The sequence below is a fragment of the Netta rufina genome, assembly GCF_964035555.1.
Source record: "Netta rufina genome assembly, chromosome: 1".
In the NCBI taxonomy this organism is placed as follows: domain Eukaryota; kingdom Metazoa; phylum Chordata; class Aves; order Anseriformes; family Anatidae; genus Netta; species Netta rufina.
The window spans coordinates 15070538-15088412 of record NC_140123.1 but is presented as its reverse complement, the minus strand read 5'-3'; the positions used below and the strand labels follow the sequence as shown (position 1 = coordinate 15088412).

At 41.8% G+C, this 17875-nt stretch overlaps 1 protein-coding gene across 2 annotated transcripts; it reads right to left on the bottom strand.

Moving 5' to 3' along the window:
- Positions 1-5781: 5781 nt before the first annotated feature.
- BIRC2 (baculoviral IAP repeat containing 2) lies at positions 5782-17109 on the bottom strand. Of its 2 annotated transcripts, XM_084298027.1 has the most exons (10): positions 16971-17109; positions 15710-15833; positions 13803-14778; positions 13590-13689; positions 12313-12391; positions 11548-11596; positions 10261-10503; positions 8781-9035; positions 8602-8643; positions 5782-7739 (listed from the first exon to the last, which is right to left on the bottom strand). In XM_084298027.1, the coding sequence occupies exons 3-10, from the start codon at positions 14674-14676 to the stop codon at positions 7546-7548; spliced, it is 1836 nt and encodes a 611-aa protein (XP_084154153.1). In that variant the 5' UTR covers positions 14677-14778; positions 15710-15833; positions 16971-17109; the 3' UTR covers positions 5782-7545. The 2 variants fall into 2 exon arrangements, with proteins under 2 accessions (XP_084154153.1, XP_084154152.1); XM_084298026.1 differs by lacking the exons at positions 15710-15833; positions 16971-17109 and having other exon boundaries at positions 13803-14860.
- Between the last annotated feature and the right edge of the window lie 766 nt (positions 17110-17875).

Below are 17875 nucleotides of genomic sequence, written 5' to 3'. Positions count from 1 at the left end.
TTATTATTATAAGAGAGCTGCATACAATGTTTTAGCATTTGATAAGCATTGGAAATCACACAGAAATGGAAAATCTGTAGGATATTATTTTAGAAGAATATAATCTGCATTTTTAGAACTATTTGCTGAATTTGGTACTGCTGAACCCACGTACAGCTGCCTGGTCAAAACTGCATGGAAGGCAGCAGCACATCTCCCAGAAGGCTCTGAATGAAGTTCCAGGTTACGCTGGAAGTCACGCACAAGACAGCTGGTGCTGTTTCCATATTACTTTTGTATTTACACTGAGGTAAAACTGCTGCCTTCAGTAGATGGGCTCCTGATTTACACTCGTGTAAGGAAAAGTAGAATGAGTATCAAGAAACACTTCTGCATCTCTTCTACAGCACCAACAAATTGTTGGGTCCTGTTCAGGCTCCATTTGTAGACCTCTTCCTGGAGATCAGGGTTGGTGCAGTGGGCCTTTGCTGCCCTGGTCACTGCTGGAACACACACATCCATCGTGCAGTGCCCGGAAGGGAGGTGGTGATACCTGAAGAAGGTCGTGAAGGGAGCTGTTGGTGGTCAGGGTTACAACAACACTGGGGAAGTAGAAATACAGCTCTGGCACAGATTGATTTTTTTATTTTTTTTTCCAAACAACATTGATTCTTACACTTGCTAACCATGCTAAAATGGGTGGATGGATTTTCTTTTCTTTTATTATATGGAGTACTAAAGCTTTTGTCTGAGACACAATCAAGTCCAGCAAGCCATGGTTTATGAGTAGTACCAGCCACACTTGAAGCGGGGGTTGTATGGCTGTTTTGTTTTGTTTTTTTATTGTGATATAGCAGAGGAGTGACTTGAAGTAACTTCTGTGATTATTTTCTTTTTTAATTAATTGCCTTGTTTGGGGTGTGTGTTGTTTTTTTTTTTTTTTAACTTGAATAGTTTGAAAACAATTGTTATCACTCTGCCATTCTTTACTTTGTGGAAATTAAGAGAATTAAATTCAACTCCATTAATGGGATTGTCTCACCTCTGTTGTACAGATGAATAAATAAAGTGAAATCTTTGAAGTTACTATATAAATCTCAGTTGGATTTTATTTTTATAAAAAATTATAGAAAACTTAGTAGCATTTCCACAGTCATAACAATTGAGTAAGATATATTCACTGTATAGACTTTTAAATGATAGAATACTGGAACCATGACATTTTTGTCCAGCCCAGTCACATGTAGTCCATTTTGTAACTTCACTACTACAATAAAGCAAAAGTTATTTGCTTAAAGTTTCAGAGGCATCAGTGCAAATATAAAACTTCACTTCCTTCCAGGTATTTGGATACTAGACAAAGTGAGGTACAATTGGTAAGTCTTACCTATAACTTTGCGTTTGCTTTCCAACAATAAATGATGTATGTGACTTGGAAGGGGAATGAATAGGACAGTTTTTCAATACTCCATAACTCAACCAAGTATTTCCTTAGGTCTCAGTCCCAGAGGTTGTTCAACAGGGGTGGAACAAGCAGTGGATTTGAATTTAGTTATACTCTAGAGGGGTCAACTGTATGTAATAACTGAAATAGTAACTTAGCATCCAGTAACCTTGATTACATTAATTGATCATTATCACTTCTTATTTTTGCAAGGAAAGAGTATTTCAAAGGATTTGGTACAGCAGTCTGGAATTCTTAGGCAAACATAACAGAAGTCTAGCACCATCCCAGGTAACTGGGCCATAATCCCTATTATAAGATACATTTCACAATTTCCTTATGGAAGTCTCTCCCCTTCCCCAGTGATTAGTTTATCTAAATTCCATCATAAGTCTACCATCTGCACATACTTATTTTATGTAACAAACCTTTTAGCAAAAATGCTGCTTTCCCCTTCTCTAGGTATACTTACACTGTCGTTGGCATCTTTCCATTCCTCAACTAAACTAGAGTTTATCTGGTAAAGATGATTCACCTGTTTATTGTCCATTCACTCAACAGGACTCTATAGTTGTTATTTTGTTTGCTTTGTCTTACTGTTTTTTAACAGTACTGGTCCCTGAGCAATGTGGTTCATAGTTCTTTTTATTAGGTATCCCTCTGGTGACACATCACAGAACTGCATTTACAGTGTCGTAGTTTAATACCATCACCAGACATCGATTACAGTTCTTTCACACTACTTAAATGCTCACTTTTAATTCTTAAAAATCATGTTTTTGTAATTCCCTGTTAAAACTTCCTACACTTACTAATGCAATCTTGTGAAATCATCCACTAGCTGCAGAACAGGGCCAGAACCTTTGGTCAGAGATCATGAATGTTACTTTTGCCCTTCCCAAGTAACAAAAAATGATTCAAGCTTGGCCATATGACCAAATCTCAGGACTTCAGCATTCTGACTTCCTTCCAAATGTCATTTTCTTCTATGTAGCACTCCCTCAGCCTGTACTCTGGTACCAATTCTTAACCTTTCTAGATTAATTTTTTGATGGGGCCTCTGTATCAAAGGCTTCAAGGCAGTCCAGAAATACAGGAATGATGTATTTATTTATTTAAAAAAAAAAATCTATTAAGATTACAATCTTGTATCCCTTTGTAAACTTGCTTCCATACCTCTTCCTTCATGTTCAGAGACTGTTAAAGCTCTTACAGTCTCATGCCACTCTCTATTTTTGCCCTGAAGACCTTAGCATTCTTAACATGCTTTATTGAAAAAGATACAAGCAACAAGATGACAATTTCTTATAAATCAAGTATTGCCAAAAGCAAAATAAGTAGAATACAGGTAAGTGTCTACAAAAGCGGATAGGAATGAAAACAGACCTGGGGAGAATATAAACATGTTCTCTTTATGACACTCAGCCATTCAGAGCAAACCAGCAAACCCTGATGTGTGTGACAGAGATGGCAGTCTTAAAGACAGGAAACTTAAATGAATTTAGGTCTGCATTTGACTGTTCTCACAAAGAGTACAGAGCAAATTCCTTGTGTTGACCCTACAGTGTCTAAGCATGGGCCTGAATTAGAATTTAGTGTTTGTGTCACTGTAAGGCATTTTGAACAAAGATGAGCCTTATCCTTCAGTGCCAGGTCATCACTATACCTCAAAATGTCAAATCCAGTAACTCCAAAAATTGAAGGAATAAAAGGGACTAAGTTCAGGAGGTTCTCAAGCATCTGTTTAGAAGACCAGTGTGGAATATAATCTCACTCTGATACTTAAAGAATTTGTCTATTATTTGTTCTGACCTTAGCCATGGAAAGTTTCAAGCAGCTTGGAAACCATGGCGTTGCACCTGGCCAGCAATCAGTTGAAGGATACTTATGAAGTTTTAGAAGAAAAACTGAGGAAGGCAGGGTTCATAAAAGTAGAAAATCAACAAGTGTCTGTACAAAGGGGGTACTTTCTTACTACTATTGTTGCATACTTGACAATCTTTGCAAAAGACTTGATTTTTCACTGACAATTGAAGCTATTGTCCACTGGCCAAATCACAACCCTAACTAATACCGTATTCTCCAGAAGTATCCAGTATTTCTCATTTCTCTTTTTGTGGAAAGAGTAGAGCATCGGTTAAGTCAAACTACACAGATCTGAAAGGAAGAGATCTTTGTTCTGACGAGGTCCATACACTACTCAAAAGTACACAAGCACAGAAAGCTTTGGCAAGTTCTAGGATACTAGGACCACATGCTGTCTTCAGCTTGAAGAGAGCTCTGCTTCCTAGTCAATGCTCACCACCAGCTCAAGCCACGTGGTGGACATGGAGCACTGGCACCTGGCAGCATGAGCCACGGGACCAGCAGCTGGGAGCCAGGTGGGTGGAAGGACTGCTGCCTCCTGGAAGACTCCTGTGACCTGCTGGTCACCGAACATTTACTGTATCAGCACTGCCAATAGACACAGCTCTTGAGCTTTCCCAGTGAAAGCTTTGGAATATGCTTTCAAAGAAGGAGATGGACACAGGAAGAAGTGTGAGCATGGTCAGCTAGTCCACAACCAGTTAGTTACTAGTGTAACTGCCTGAATGTAGAGCATTACCCATCAGGGCAACCACAACCATCACAGTGGGGAGTAATGGAAAGCTGCAACCTACATTAGCCTCCTTGCCAAAACTAGGTCAACAGATTTTACCCAGCAGTTTCTAGGTCAAGTTCTTCCACTTCTCAGAAAGCAGTTCAGATGCCTGGTGGAGGAGGAAACCCCACAGCCTCTGGGCGACCTGTGCCAGGGCTCCATTACTCACACAGCACAGAAGTGCTGCCTGGTGCTCAGAGGGAGCCCCCTGTGTGCCAGTTTGTGCTCATTGCCTCCTGTCTTTGCACCAAGCATCACATTTTAATCTTCTGCAGCTCCCTGTTCAAGCACAGGGCTTACATGGTAACACTTCATGTGAGCATGACCCCTCCAGTTCTGCCAGCTCTCATCTTAATTGGTAGAAAGTACACATGGTTCTGCTATTATTACTTTCTGAGTTTGAGCATCATATTTCAAATCATGCACATTACGCCTTATCAACCTTATTCTAATCCTTGCTGCATAACACAAAAGCGCCTCTAGAAACTTCAAAAGCAGAATAGCAAAAAGATGTTAATCAAAGCAGCTTAAAACTGAATGCAATGCTTGAAATATTTACACTTTTAAACTGCAAAATTAAAAGAAGGATACGTACATATAATACAGTTGGATAAAAGCACAGTTAATGAATCCTATGTACTGCAAGGTATATACGTCAAAGCATTACAGTAGGTAGGGTGCCAGCTACTGTGCAGCATTAAACATAGCACTGCAGAAATTATGGAAGAATGGATGAGGCTGCAAGTTAGTGTCACTAATTTCACAGTAAAAATAGGTAGAGAGCCAATTGACTCTTCCCCTCCCTCCTCAACTGCCTGAGACAGCAAAGCAAGGGTACTTCAAAAATCATTTCCCCAGCAGCCTAAATTCCAAACTCCGCGGGCAGATTTCCCAGGATGGCAGCTGGTTAAGCCAGGAGACCCGGAGGTTTCTTTTAGAGACTTAGATGGGACACTTGATGCTTTCATTAAATTACAGTGCAGATGTACAACAGGAAAGATGTGTACAAATGCCAACCATGTGACATCTCTAACTATGAATGGAAATGTGTCTGCTAGTGACAAGCACCTCCCTGTTTAATGCAGGTCTTGCTCTAAACACCAAGCAACAGTTTCACAGGGTAAGGCACTACAGCCAGCACAACGTGTGTCTCTTGCACAAGTTCTTTCTTAGGTATAGACTTCACTACCTTCATACATAAGGTGCCCCTTTTACAAAAGATAACGGGTACAGATAACAGCCACATATGAAGTGATGAGAACCAGTCACATACACACACTCATCCTAGAACCTGAGGTTCAGCATTTTCACGTCACACTAGAGTGTAAGACACTGAAAAAAAACAATAAACACATCTTACTGCTGGCAGGTCTGAAGATGGAAAAGCCTGTACTCGGGCACTAACATGACTTGGAGAGACTGGTTTCATGAAGTCTGACAAACTGACAACGCTGCATGCCTTGATGGAGTTGTCCCAGCAGTATTCTTCTCCCACTGTTTGATGCTATGTCCTTGAAAAATACCGATGAACTTTCCCCCTGGAGGTATCTACTATGCAAGTCCACATATCCGGAGCAGGAAAGGGTGAAGAACCAATCATTAAGGAAACCGGAGTCATTGAATTACCAGTTTATAATGCAAGCCCCAAGACTTCAAAGGAGGTTGGAAGATCCTACTGTTTAATTGCACAAACAACGTAAACTTTCAAATACAGAAAAGTAGCTTTCACATTTTAATCCTCAGCATAAAAGGTTACACAGCTGCATAGCTACCCATCATTTCATCTCTAAGATCCCGAGATCTGGCCAGGATTTCTACTCTTTGAAAAATCAAGACAGAAGGAAGTACCAGATGCTGCTTCTGTTTCCAAAGAGCACAGAAAAAAAAAAAGAAATACCACCGCTTCTAACAGGAAAAGAGTTTAGTCACTGCAGCCTGCAGAGAAAAATCCAACGATGGGAACAGAATGAACAAGCGCTCATTTGCTAAGTAGAAATATTTTAATTCAGCCTTCATATAAACTATTATCAATACACGTTACACAAATATCTCAACACAAAGTTTTAAAAAGTCTCACTGTTCCTGCAACAGTTAGCCTCTTTTCTCCGCCCTGTCCACAAGAAAGCCAAAGCAGAACTGTAATGGTTGCTGTTTATAAACAGTAAACTTCAGCTATCTCAACTATTTCTTCACATCCCATACTGAGTTTACAAGGCAAGGATGTTGGTGGCCTCTGTGAGATCAGGGACAGTTCTAGCCAGTTCCAGAATGGACTCACTGCTGGCCAAAACTGAGCCAATGAACAACCCTGGTTGCAGCTCTGATGGCATATTAAAGAAGTGGAAAAAAAATGCACGGCAGCAGCTGAGTGAGAGACATGCGAGAAAATGAAATGAATAGCCCCACAGACACCAAGGTCAGCGAGGGAGAGGAAGGAGCAACTCCAGATACCAGAGCAGAGACTGCCCTGCAGCCTCAGCAAAAGGCCACGGCGGAGCAGGCTGTCCTGCAGCCCATGGAAGACCACATCAGAGCTGCCATCCTTCCTACAGCTCTTGGTGGACACTGTGCCACAGCAGGTGGATGCACCACCCTGAAGAAGGCTGCAGCCCATGGAACACCTGCTGAGGAAGGCTCCCACCAGGAACTGTCACCCTAGGGAGGAACATGCACTGGAGCAAGTCTTCCGCCAGGAAATGCAGTACAGACCTGTGCTGGAACAGTTCTTGAAGAACTGGAGCCCACGGGAAGGACCCGTGCTGGAGCAGGTGAGAAGCTTAAGCAGGAGCAGCAGAGACTAGTGTTACAAACTGACTGCAACTCCCAGTCCCACTAAGGACAGGAAAGAGGTAGAAGAGTTAAAAGTAACGCTGAACCTGGGAAGACGAGGCAGGTAGTTTTTTCACTTTTGAGTCCTCACTATCCTACTCTTATTAATCGGCAATAAATTAATTTAGCCTTGCTCCCTGTCAAGTCTGTTTCACCCATGCTCAAACATCACTGTCAATGTCCCTGGCTTTATCTTGATTCAACAGGCTTTTCCATAGTCCCTTGCCTCACTTTGCTAAGGGTAAGTGAAAGTGCAGCCTGTTGGGCACCTGGCAAGCAGCCAAGGTTAGCTCACCACACATCCAGATGAAAAAAAAAAAACGTGACAAGAGCTATGCCAAGCTCCATTTTAGGAACTTGACAAGAAAGGTCTTTTTTTTTTTTTTATTCAAACAGATAAGGGCATACTAATCAAGTTGCTTTCCCTAGAAAGGAAAGCTACAGAAACATCACCTTAGTACTGAGTTAGTTTTATAAATAGAAATTGTCTTTGGCAAGGAAGACTCAGTATATTCATAATGTTGATATACTTCATTACACAACAGTGTTAGGTAGCTGATTAATCATCTTCTTTAACACAATTTTCCATTCTCAAGACTTTGCTGGCTTAAGCTTCAGTGCCCGGCAGATGACTTTTCGCAAGTTTCCTTCCTCATGAAAGAAATGTACGAACTGTGCCCTTTATCGTTCCCCTGCAAATAGGGCATTTTCGGAGGGATGGAGCACATTCTTTGCATACTACTAGGTGACCACATGGAATAAAGACAATGGAAACTTCTTTGTCCATGCAAACTTTACATGTTCTTTCTTCTTGCAGTCTCCTCAGTTGCTCTTCCATAGGTAAACCTGGAAAAAAAGTTAACCTTTTAAGAAGCCTGAATATACATGCATTCTACTTAGAGTAGATTGGAAAATAAAGGGTGAAACTGAATGTGACTATGCTCACTAAACATAGATGGCAGTGAGAAAATAAGCACACTTTCCAGAGTTCAGAAACCAGCATGCAAAGAACCAGTCTGTACTTTCCATTTGTAAGGGACAACAAACAGCTCAGGGACTGGAGACCAGCTATAGTTCTTGAGACTTATGTTTATATTTCAGCATATGCTGTACTTTCTGTGTTTGGATATTAGAAGCACAGAGCACAATGACCGGTAGAAGTGAGCTATATTCAGATTTGTATACTTTTCCGCAAGTCTGTTAACATATTAAGTTTCATATGCATCTGAACTACAAGAGTAAGAATTAGAGCTAACTCAAACTCAAGTCTGACAAGTTTATCCATCCAGCTGTTGGCCAAACAAGATCTTAGGACAGCTATAACCCACTTTGGAAAAGTAAAAATCATGGTACCTCCTATAAAATGTTAGCTTGTTATTCACTGCTTGATCCCTACCAAATGCCTTCATGAGAACTTGTACCAGGACCAAGCCCAGTATGTGCCTGAATGTCTTGAGCTCCAAAAAAACCCAACCTCCTAGCACAAAGGGACCTGTGTAAGGCACAATGTATGGCTCAAGGCAAATAGACTTACATACAAGCCTGCACATGCACTTAAGATGTGCTTATCTCAAAATTAACAATATAAATCAGGGAGAGGGTGAAGCACAAAAAAAATCCATTTCTTAACTAAAGTTAACCTCTTTTTAGGATGTTAGCTAATTGTCCCAAAATATCCTTTAAAGTAAGAAAGTAGAGTTTAAGATACCTGACACATCTTCTGTGGGAACATACTTCATGCTCTTCTCCACTAAAATAAAAGAAAACAAACAACCAAGTCATTTCACTAGTCTACGTTCCAACAGCATCTGACTTTTATCTTTAGATTGCAAAGACAGCACTAATTAGTCTTCGATAAACTTATAACCTTAAAGAAAAGTGACATACCAAATAAATCTTTGTAGAGTACAGGGTCACAATCTCGTAGACAGTTTCTGAATATGCTGGCTGCTGCATTTCCTTTCACTAAAACTGTGTCTATCAGTTCCCTTGCTTGCAATGCTGTCTGAGTCTTCTGTTTAATAACGTCATGCTCAAGTTCCGTTATCACTTTAGCTGACAGTAAACTCCCAAGGATTGGAAGTACACATGTTAAACGCTGGAATAAAGCCATTCGGTTCTTCCGGATTAAGGTCAAATCATCTGGAATAGAAAGGGGATTGGGTGTTTGTTAGAAACAGTACTCCAAGCTGCATTTTTGCTTAGTAACTGACACATTCTATAAACTCTACTTGAAATGTTCACTTACTAAAGAGCATTAAAAAGACCTCAAGAAGTTTTAGCAGTACTTACATAAATAACATACTTAAGAAAAATACATACAAGCAGCTCTGGAGCTGAAGCCTTTTCATCAACAAGGCCTCTGGCTCCCATCTCTAGATTAAGTAGTCTGAGGGGATATTGTTTAACTTCACACTAGTCATGCTCTGCAGAATTGCAGAGAAAAGAAGTGGAACACCTCTGCATAACACTAATGCTAACCCACTGACAAATGACAGGTTAACTTCAGTTAGTGACGGTCAAAACCATGACCAAGGTGTAGATAGGATAAAGCTTTTCTAAGAGGTGCCCAACAGAATTATGTGCAAGCAAACCAGAAGCACAGAACAACTAGATTCAGGAGTTTTTTTTTTTTTAAATATAGTCTATTACAATTTTAAAAACAAAGTCTCTTGAAGCTTTAATGGCTGAATCCATCTCTGTTTTTGTGGCAGAATATACAAGTAGGAAGGAAGCCATTTTAGTTCAACTTGTAGTTGAGAAGTTTCATTACTGCTTCAAAGATTCTAAAAACATGGGGGGGGGGGTGGCGGGATGTCTTCAAAAAAATTTACATAGTCTTGAAACAATAGGGAACATAAAAGGTACATAAAATAAACATCATTCAATATCTGACCTGCATGGTTGTTTCAGACAGAAGAGCTGACCTTTGACAATCTTACAGAACCTAACTTTGTAAAAAGTTAGCCAGCTCCTAGAGCAGGAAAGTGTTGGCTCACCAGTTCAAGTACCTTAAAAAGCAGGCAAATTTGGAAGGAAAAGGAAAAAAAGTACGTTAAAGTATTTTGTTTCAATTTAATTAATAGGCACACAAAGTTATTAAAAAAAAGTATGGCTTTGTTCCTGTGGAAAGAATAAGGTGATTCTAAACTCTTGGAACCTATATGAACCATCTTCCTGAAAAGGACAGAAATAATTACGAGACTGCTAGCAGTACAGATTGCCAAATAATGCTCTTAAAGAAGTTGATTGTAAGAGCAAGTAAATTAAATCACTTTGTGAATAAAAACAATTATAAAAATCAGGCCAGAAAGCAGAACAATACAAACCCCTTCTGCTTTCATTTTTATTCATTCCTTATGCATACCTGATGCCACTTCTTCAAACTGTCTCTCTTTCTCTTCTTCCCTCTTCTCATCTTCAGCAGTGAGCAAATCAGACACAAGATCATTAACAGTCTTGTAGTTCTCTTCAGTGGCCAAGATTTTACTTTGCACCGTTTGCTTTATTAGCCGTCTGCTGAATCCCATCTCCAAGGCAGCTTTAACTACAGGTGTGTTCATCATGATTGCATCTTCTGAACGATTCTCTCCAGGTTCAAAATGAATGACTAATCAAAGAAGAAAATCACTGCGTATAAGGTAAAGAACAGAATACACATACAACCTACAAGATAACATCAACATTACCTACACACAATACCTAACATTAGAAAGTTAGTAATTTCAGTGACTAAACAGATTTTATTTTTTTAAGTAATTGGTTTCCATTTTTAAAACTAGTTACTTGCATTCAGTTGGACTAAATCCATGATAAACTTTGATCCATGTCAGGCTTTCACAAAAAAAATAAAAAAGTCTAGGATACTCCAGAGAAATACAGAAGCTCCTGTTGTGTCTTCAGGTTGTAGTTCCCCCCTCCCCCCAACACAAAATTAGTCATGTCTAACTTTAGCCTTAAAAAGCATCTTGACTTAGGAACTCAAAATTCAGGGCTTCTAGTGCAAGCAATTGCTCTATTTCAGCTCTTGATCAATCCATCCATCTTACTCAGCACCAGGCACATGGGACTGACTCATCATCCTCAACCAGCAGGGACTACGATAGTATCTCCTACTCACCCTCTGGGAGGAGTTTATTGCCACCATAACTGAAGCTCCACACAATGGAACTCAAGAACTTCACTTTAACAGCTTGTCCTACCCTTTCTCCAAACGCTGCCACTCAGCTCACTATTCACTTAACTTCATGCCTAGAAATTGAGTTGCATTAACTGCACGACGCCTTTAGCAACTACTCCACCAAGGTCAATACCACAGATAAATTTAGCAAACTCCAGCTTGACTTGTTTCTGTTTCAACAACGAAACAAAAAAATAAAGGAAGTGCCAAGCATTCAAAACTAAAATCTAAGCCGGATATGGCAGTATGTAAATAAGGAAAATGAAAGCTGATATGTCTCAAAGGAGCTTCCTTTGAGACATATCCGTCTCACATTGTCTGTTCTTTAATGTTACATAGACAGTTATAGTATTGTTGTTCCCAAGAAAGCCTAAGATTCACTATATAAATTAGTTTTGGAGAGCTTATCATTAAGTCTGCAAAGTGCTGAGGGTCTTCAGAAACATGCTTTTCATGTTATATTAATATACATACTTGGGGGATCGATGTTTTCATCTACAGGTGTATCAGAAGTTGATAAGAGCTGTAAAACACAATGGAACTGCATTAGCATCCAAGAATTGCTTTTCCTTCTACATACCATTCTAGCAACTTCTTGTCTCAAGAAGTTGGGCTGGGCTTTTTATCTGAAAGATATCAGTTAAGTATTTTTACATATGGTTACACAAGTCTCAATTTTTTCAACTACATAACCAATATAAAGTTAGTGCTGACCACTTCTATTAAGAGTTTCGGCTTATTCTTGTCATATCTTGTACGGATAGTAACGATTCAGCTATGAGGAGCTGCACAAAACTCCATGTGACTTGTTTCTGAAATGCCAATTGCTGATGTGCACTGTTCACCAAAACTTACATAATTATAACTTCCTTCTCCTGACACAGAGGCTCAAAGGATCTCGTTGCTTCATAATAAGGAGCAAAGGTTTGTCTGTAAATGACCGGGTGTTGTAACCCCTGAATTACTACTATAATATTATACCACCTACTTAATAATTTCTCATGAAACTCCTTCCATGAGTAACCCTGTACAGGGTAAGTTCCAATATTTCAGTTCCATTAGCCATGGTTCAGCACTGATTTTATTTTTTTTGTGCCCATGAAGAGCATTTACCATGTGAGAAACTTAGCAGAAACATATACAGAAATAAGGCAGAAGGATGTATGGAACTCCCAAAAAGAACACAGCACTCTTCAACAAGGAAAAAAACAAAAGTTACAAAACAGTAAGGTGCTTTACCTGTTCAAGCAGATGGGGAAACCTGGCCTGAATCTGACTTACAAACTCTCCTCCTTTTACGCGAAGCAGGTATTCACACCTGAAACATTGGCAAATACGTATTCAATTATACTTTCTATTTCCCAATAAGAATTAAAACAAAGAAGAATGAGACCATCTACAATAGCACAAAATAATTTAAATGCCGGTTTCAAGCTCAGTGAAGGAAGAGTTCTCTTAACCGGAAGCTTGAAGTAGCCTAGTACCTGGTAACACTTCAATAAAGCTTTTCCACGATGTTGAGCAATCACTAGTCTTACCTATATAAATGCAACAGCTTTATGTTCCACCACCACTTTTAATCAAAATGACACATCACAAAAAATACTATGTCGGCTTCATTGCAAAGTGCAGTGATAAAGTTTCTAACTCACCTTCTTATTGTTCTCTCTCTTACTCAAATCATTTAAAAAAAATATCAAAATTCAACACCACTACCAAAGCCAGATCTGCTTCATAAATGTAGAATTTTATCTCTTTTTAAGTACATTTATTGACTGGGCATAACAGAGGGAAACAAAGTAGTCATTTAACTGTACAAGCATCTGGTATCCAACAGGAGCTGGTAAATTGCCTTTGAAAGATTAATTGGAGCGCAAAGAATAATTATTCGCTTTCCTGAAATTAAGTGCAGCTATTTCTGTCATTGATGAACATGGAGATTTCCACAGGCTCAGAGAGCAGTCAGGTATGCAACTGCCATTTATAAGGAATGTATTCACAAGTTATTTCTGTCACTTTTCCAATTGAGACACATTAACAGTCACTGAAACCTTCTTCACAATCCTTCCTACACCTATGAGACTAAACCACACCTGCTGAAAGGCTCAATCAAGAGCATTCAATGTGTGCACAGAACTAGACTGAAGTTCTAAGTTCTTTCTGCCTCAGTTCTCAGAAGCTTTTTTTCTCCTCCACCTGCTTTCTGAGTGCTTCCCTTATCTATGTATGCTCACTAAGAATGCAGCATCACTTGCTAACAGTGATTTAGGGACGCACACAGCTTTTAGTTATGAAGTGGAAAGTCTTAAGTATCACGCTTAAGGAAGAAGCATTTTAAGACACCTTTAGCACTTCAGAGGTTTTAAAAAGAGGAACATGAAATTCATCCAAGTGATAGAATGAATTTGTACACTATATGGTGAAATTAAAAGCGTTCAGTGCAGCATATAGCTGCCAAAATTAAAAGTACTTAAGCAGTAAGGATGTGAACAAGTTATAAAGAGTTTGCAAGTTACCTTGGAAACCATTTTGCATGCTCAATCCACGGATCATCTCCAGATTCCCAGCACCTCAACCCACCATCACAGCAAAAACACTTGACATCATCATTGCGACCTTTAAAAAAAAATAAGGTGCAATATCTAGCAAGCATTTACACAGGTTACTTCAAAACAAATGTTGAAACAGCAGTATGAATAAAATCAGAGATACTACGTTTTATTACTTACCTACATAGTAAAAGCCAGCATCTGCAAGCTGCTCAGGTTGAACTGTAATCCTAGTTGGCCAATTTATGAATGTTTTAACGCGTGCTTCATGGGTCTGCATGCTCACATTTGAAACATTGAAACTTGTTTGGTCTCGGGTGAGATTTTCCACAAAAAGGCAGTTAGGAAAGTGTCTCCGATGCTCTGACAAGGCATTATCTTTTGGTTCCCAGTTACTCAACTGACCACCACAGGAGAAACAAGCAACTTTGTCTCCTGTCCCCAGGTAATAAAGGCCAGCCTTCGCCAGATCAGTGGGCGAGAGAAACATCAGGGGCCATGCATGAAAAGTGCGCAGTCTGGCTTCTTCAGTACTCATTGAAGGATTGTGAGGCTTAGGTCTTAAGTGTGAGAGGTCTTCAACAGCCCTAGTAGTTACCGGGTCTTGAGGAAAACTGGAAAAAGAGCCACTGAAATAGCCAACTTGTTCGAAGCTTGGAGAAAGCGTCATGGAATGTAGAGATGATGAGAGACCACTTGTGACCAGAGGTGAAAAGGCAGAATGAGAGGACAGCCCACAGTTGTTCACTGAAATCATGTCCCGAACAAAACTGCAGCTAGGATACAGCCGTTTGTGCTTTTCCATTGCATTATCTCCTGGTTGCCAGTTGTCCAACACCAAGCCACAACTGAAGCATTTAACTTTATCTTGCACACCAGTGTAATAAAACCCAGCCCGGGCAAGGCTCCGTTCTGACACTGGCACATTCACAGGGAAAGTAGAAAATGTTGACATTCTGTAGAGTTCACAGGATACATCGTATTTCAGTTCACCACACAGAGCACTCTGCTTCATCATGCTAGCCAAGAAAGGGCTATTTTCCATTATGTTCATAATGGAGTATTGTTGGAAAAATGGGACAAGTCTTCCTCTGGGAGGTAGCTGTGTGCATTAAAGGCAATTCTGAATAACCCCTGCCTGTGTAAAAGTAAGAACCTGAAAATGAAATATTTACGTGCAACTTTCAATACAGGTACGAATAGAATTAGCCACATGATTAACATACTTCGAACATTTGAAGAGTTCTTGTACTTGGGTCTATACAACTGCTTTTGCACAAAAGCTGATCCATCCCATCAACAATTAAAGAAAGCATGTTTAGAAGGACAAGGACTGTCCCTTGAAAGCATGCATCACATGCTTTCCTTGTGCTTTGTATCTGGGAGAGCAACGCCAATTAGTCAGGCTAGTAGAGGCTGAGTCCAGAGGACAAAACCTCAGACGGGTTTTTCAAAATCCTTTGTCAATAAAGAAACTAAAACTGGGGAGGAGGGGGAGGCTTCAAACAAAATTAAATAGTATGTTACAGTTCAAAATGATGTCAAGTGGTTTAGGATCTACTGCACCCTAGACAACTACACACATGCAAAATTTTAGTTTTTAACTCTCATTAGGAAACTGAAAGTAACAGCTTCTTAAGCTCAAAAGAGCCTCTGAACTGACATTACTCGACTGATCTGGTGTATCTGCTACTACTGAACTGCCAGAAACACCCTCAACATCTGCATATTGTTGTAGCGATTGTTAAGACTTAAGAAGTCACTTCACGTGTATCAAATATTCAGCTATGAGATGCATAAATCCTATGCACTGCCTCTGACAAGAACATACTGTCTTAATGAGCCCCAGGCTTTTCTGTCTGTAACACTGTCAGCACAGGCTGAACATTTCAGTTTTAACCTGGTGCCTTAGTTACGAGTATGCACTTATCGCACTTAACATAAATAAATTGCTTTGTGTCAGGACATTCTAATGCTTTATACTGATAAATTAAGTTTTTGCTGTGTGCCATATTTACAAAACAAACAAACCTCAAACACAGGAGAAAAAAATAAAGCTTTAGTTTCTTTATTGTGCACAGAACTACCTCCCAGAGTTCAGACTGAAGTCCCTTCTAAGGTGCCTACGTCTCCATATTTGATAATGACTGTTCACAAGAAGAAACTGTAGATGTCTGTAGCTTCAATGAACTCCTTTGGGTGAAACAAAACCTGTAAAGAAGGAAGAGCAGTGTTTCAAAAAATGCAAAGCAATGTGCACGTAACATCTACATAGACTACACAAACTGAAGCACTAAAATCGCAGATGAAGCTTTTTTGAGATGTCAGCTAGTTAGTTTCAGGAAGTCAACTTCATGTACTGTCACATGGAGTGGATTTTACACAACTTCCCTGCTACTGACACACATGCAAAGCTGTTTAATCCACAAGCAGAAGTGTTTGGCAGATGGATGAATCAGGCTGCTTGATCACAAGCTGTATCAGCATAGAGGAAAAGTCTTGTACAGAAGATAGCACACCCATTTAAATTTGCTTAAGGCTGCAGAATCTCAAGCAATAAGGATACAATTTTATTATATTGGCTTATTTTATGGCTATTTAAATTTCTTATTTAACTAGATCTGAATATATTTAAAAGGGTAACTTCAGCAAAATTTGGAACTTCACCAAAAATTTCAGCCATGACACAGCCTTAGAAAAGTCCCCTGCAGGAAAACTGTGCATTTTTTAGCTCTTAACAGGTCACCCACCACATTAGTGCCCCCACTCATTTCCTAACCCCCAAGGAAGTGATTAACAAGGGCACAAAGGCCACGTGCAGCTGGGACTGAGGTGTCAAGGGCTGTGCACAGCGCTAGCCCAAAAAGCCTCCCGACTGGGAAAAGCCAAAAAAAGCGAGTTGTATCACAGCACGACGATGTGCCCCGGGAATCGCTGACTGCCCAGAGGCTGTTACCTGATAACACGCCTCTAGCATTACCGTGTGTTATATCCCTACACAGCCTCAACGCCCACAGCCTCCCGGCCACCAAAGCTCGTGTGACCCCCCGCCTACCCCACAGCGACACCGAGAAGTTAATTAAGCCCAAATAAGCAATATTTAACAAGCCCAACACCACGCAAGGGGGAGGCGAGCTGGCTCAGGTTGCTGCAGGGACACGCAGCAGGGGGGAGCAGCCACACGTCCCCGGAGCTCCCTCAGGACCTCTCCTTTCCGCCCCGTCCCTACTCCCCTCCCTGTCCCCGTCCCCCCCCCGCTCCGTGAGGCGGCTCCCCGGCTCCCCAGCTCCCCGGCAGCCCCGCAGCAGGCCGCGTCCCGCACCCCCGAGCCCGCAGCCCCTCACTCACAGCCTCCGCTCCGGCACCCCGCAGCAGGCGGCCGGGCTGCGCGCCCCAGCCTATATGGGGCGCCCGGCCACGGGGCTCAGGGGGAGCGGAGCCCCCTCGGGCACCGCCCCGGCCCGGGGAAGTCCGTCCTCGGCAGCGGTGACGTTGGTAAAGCCCCGGGAGCGGCCGAGCGCATGCGTTGCCCGAAGGGAGAGGGCGGCCGCCACCTCCTCCTCCTCCTCCTCCTCCTCCTCCTCCTCCTCCTCCTTCGTCCCGCCCGCCTGAGATGGCGACAGGGGGCTCCCTGCGTGTGGCGGTGTCGGGGACGAGGCGCGGTGCTGCGGGTCTTCAGCGCCCCTCGGGGCCCCTCTCAGCCCCCCTGGAGCGGGGCTCGGTCCCCGCAGGGGTGAGCGGGGACGGTCGGTACTTTCCTAGCGGGCGGGGAAAGCCCCGGGGGCGGCGTGTTTCCCGCTCCGCCCCGGGGCTTTCCAGGCTCCCTCCTGCGCCATGCGGGACCCGGCGACAGGCGGGCGGGGGGCGAGGGGACGGGACCCCGAGGGACTGACTGAGTCCGAGTTTGGGGAATGGTCCCAGGGGTTAAACCTCGGGGGCAAAAGGTCTCAGGGGAAGGCAGTGAAAGTCGCGGGGCGGGGGGGGGGGGGGGAGGCAAAACAGACGGCACGTTTCCATCGGAGGGGTTGAAGGCGGTATCTGCACGTAAAAAGTCTGAAAAAGTTCCACAGGAGGTACCAAAAGACTGACCGGCGCTCCAAATCTCCCGGCGGAATTACGAGATGACGCTTCCTATAAAAGAACGGCGGACAGGAGGTGAAAAAGCCCCGCTTGGTGCATTTGTGATGACTGCGATAGCGGGGTGTTTGCACAACTGAGAACTGAAGGGTAAAAATAAAGGAAGCATGACCGAA

Excerpts from the sequence above, each read along its gene's own strand:
- BIRC2 (XM_084298027.1), bottom strand. The coding sequence starts at position 14,676 with ATGAACATAATGGAAAATAGCCCTTTCTTGGCTAGCATGATGAAGCAG. Across the intron at positions 10,504-11,547 it reads TGAAAACATCGATCCCCCAA|TCATTCATTTTGAACCTGGA; the intron begins GTATGTATATTA and ends TTCTTTGATTAG. Across the intron at positions 7,740-8,601 it reads TCCCACAGAAGATGTGTCAG|GTTTACCTATGGAAGAGCAA; the intron begins GTATCTTAAACT and ends CTTTTTTTCCAG.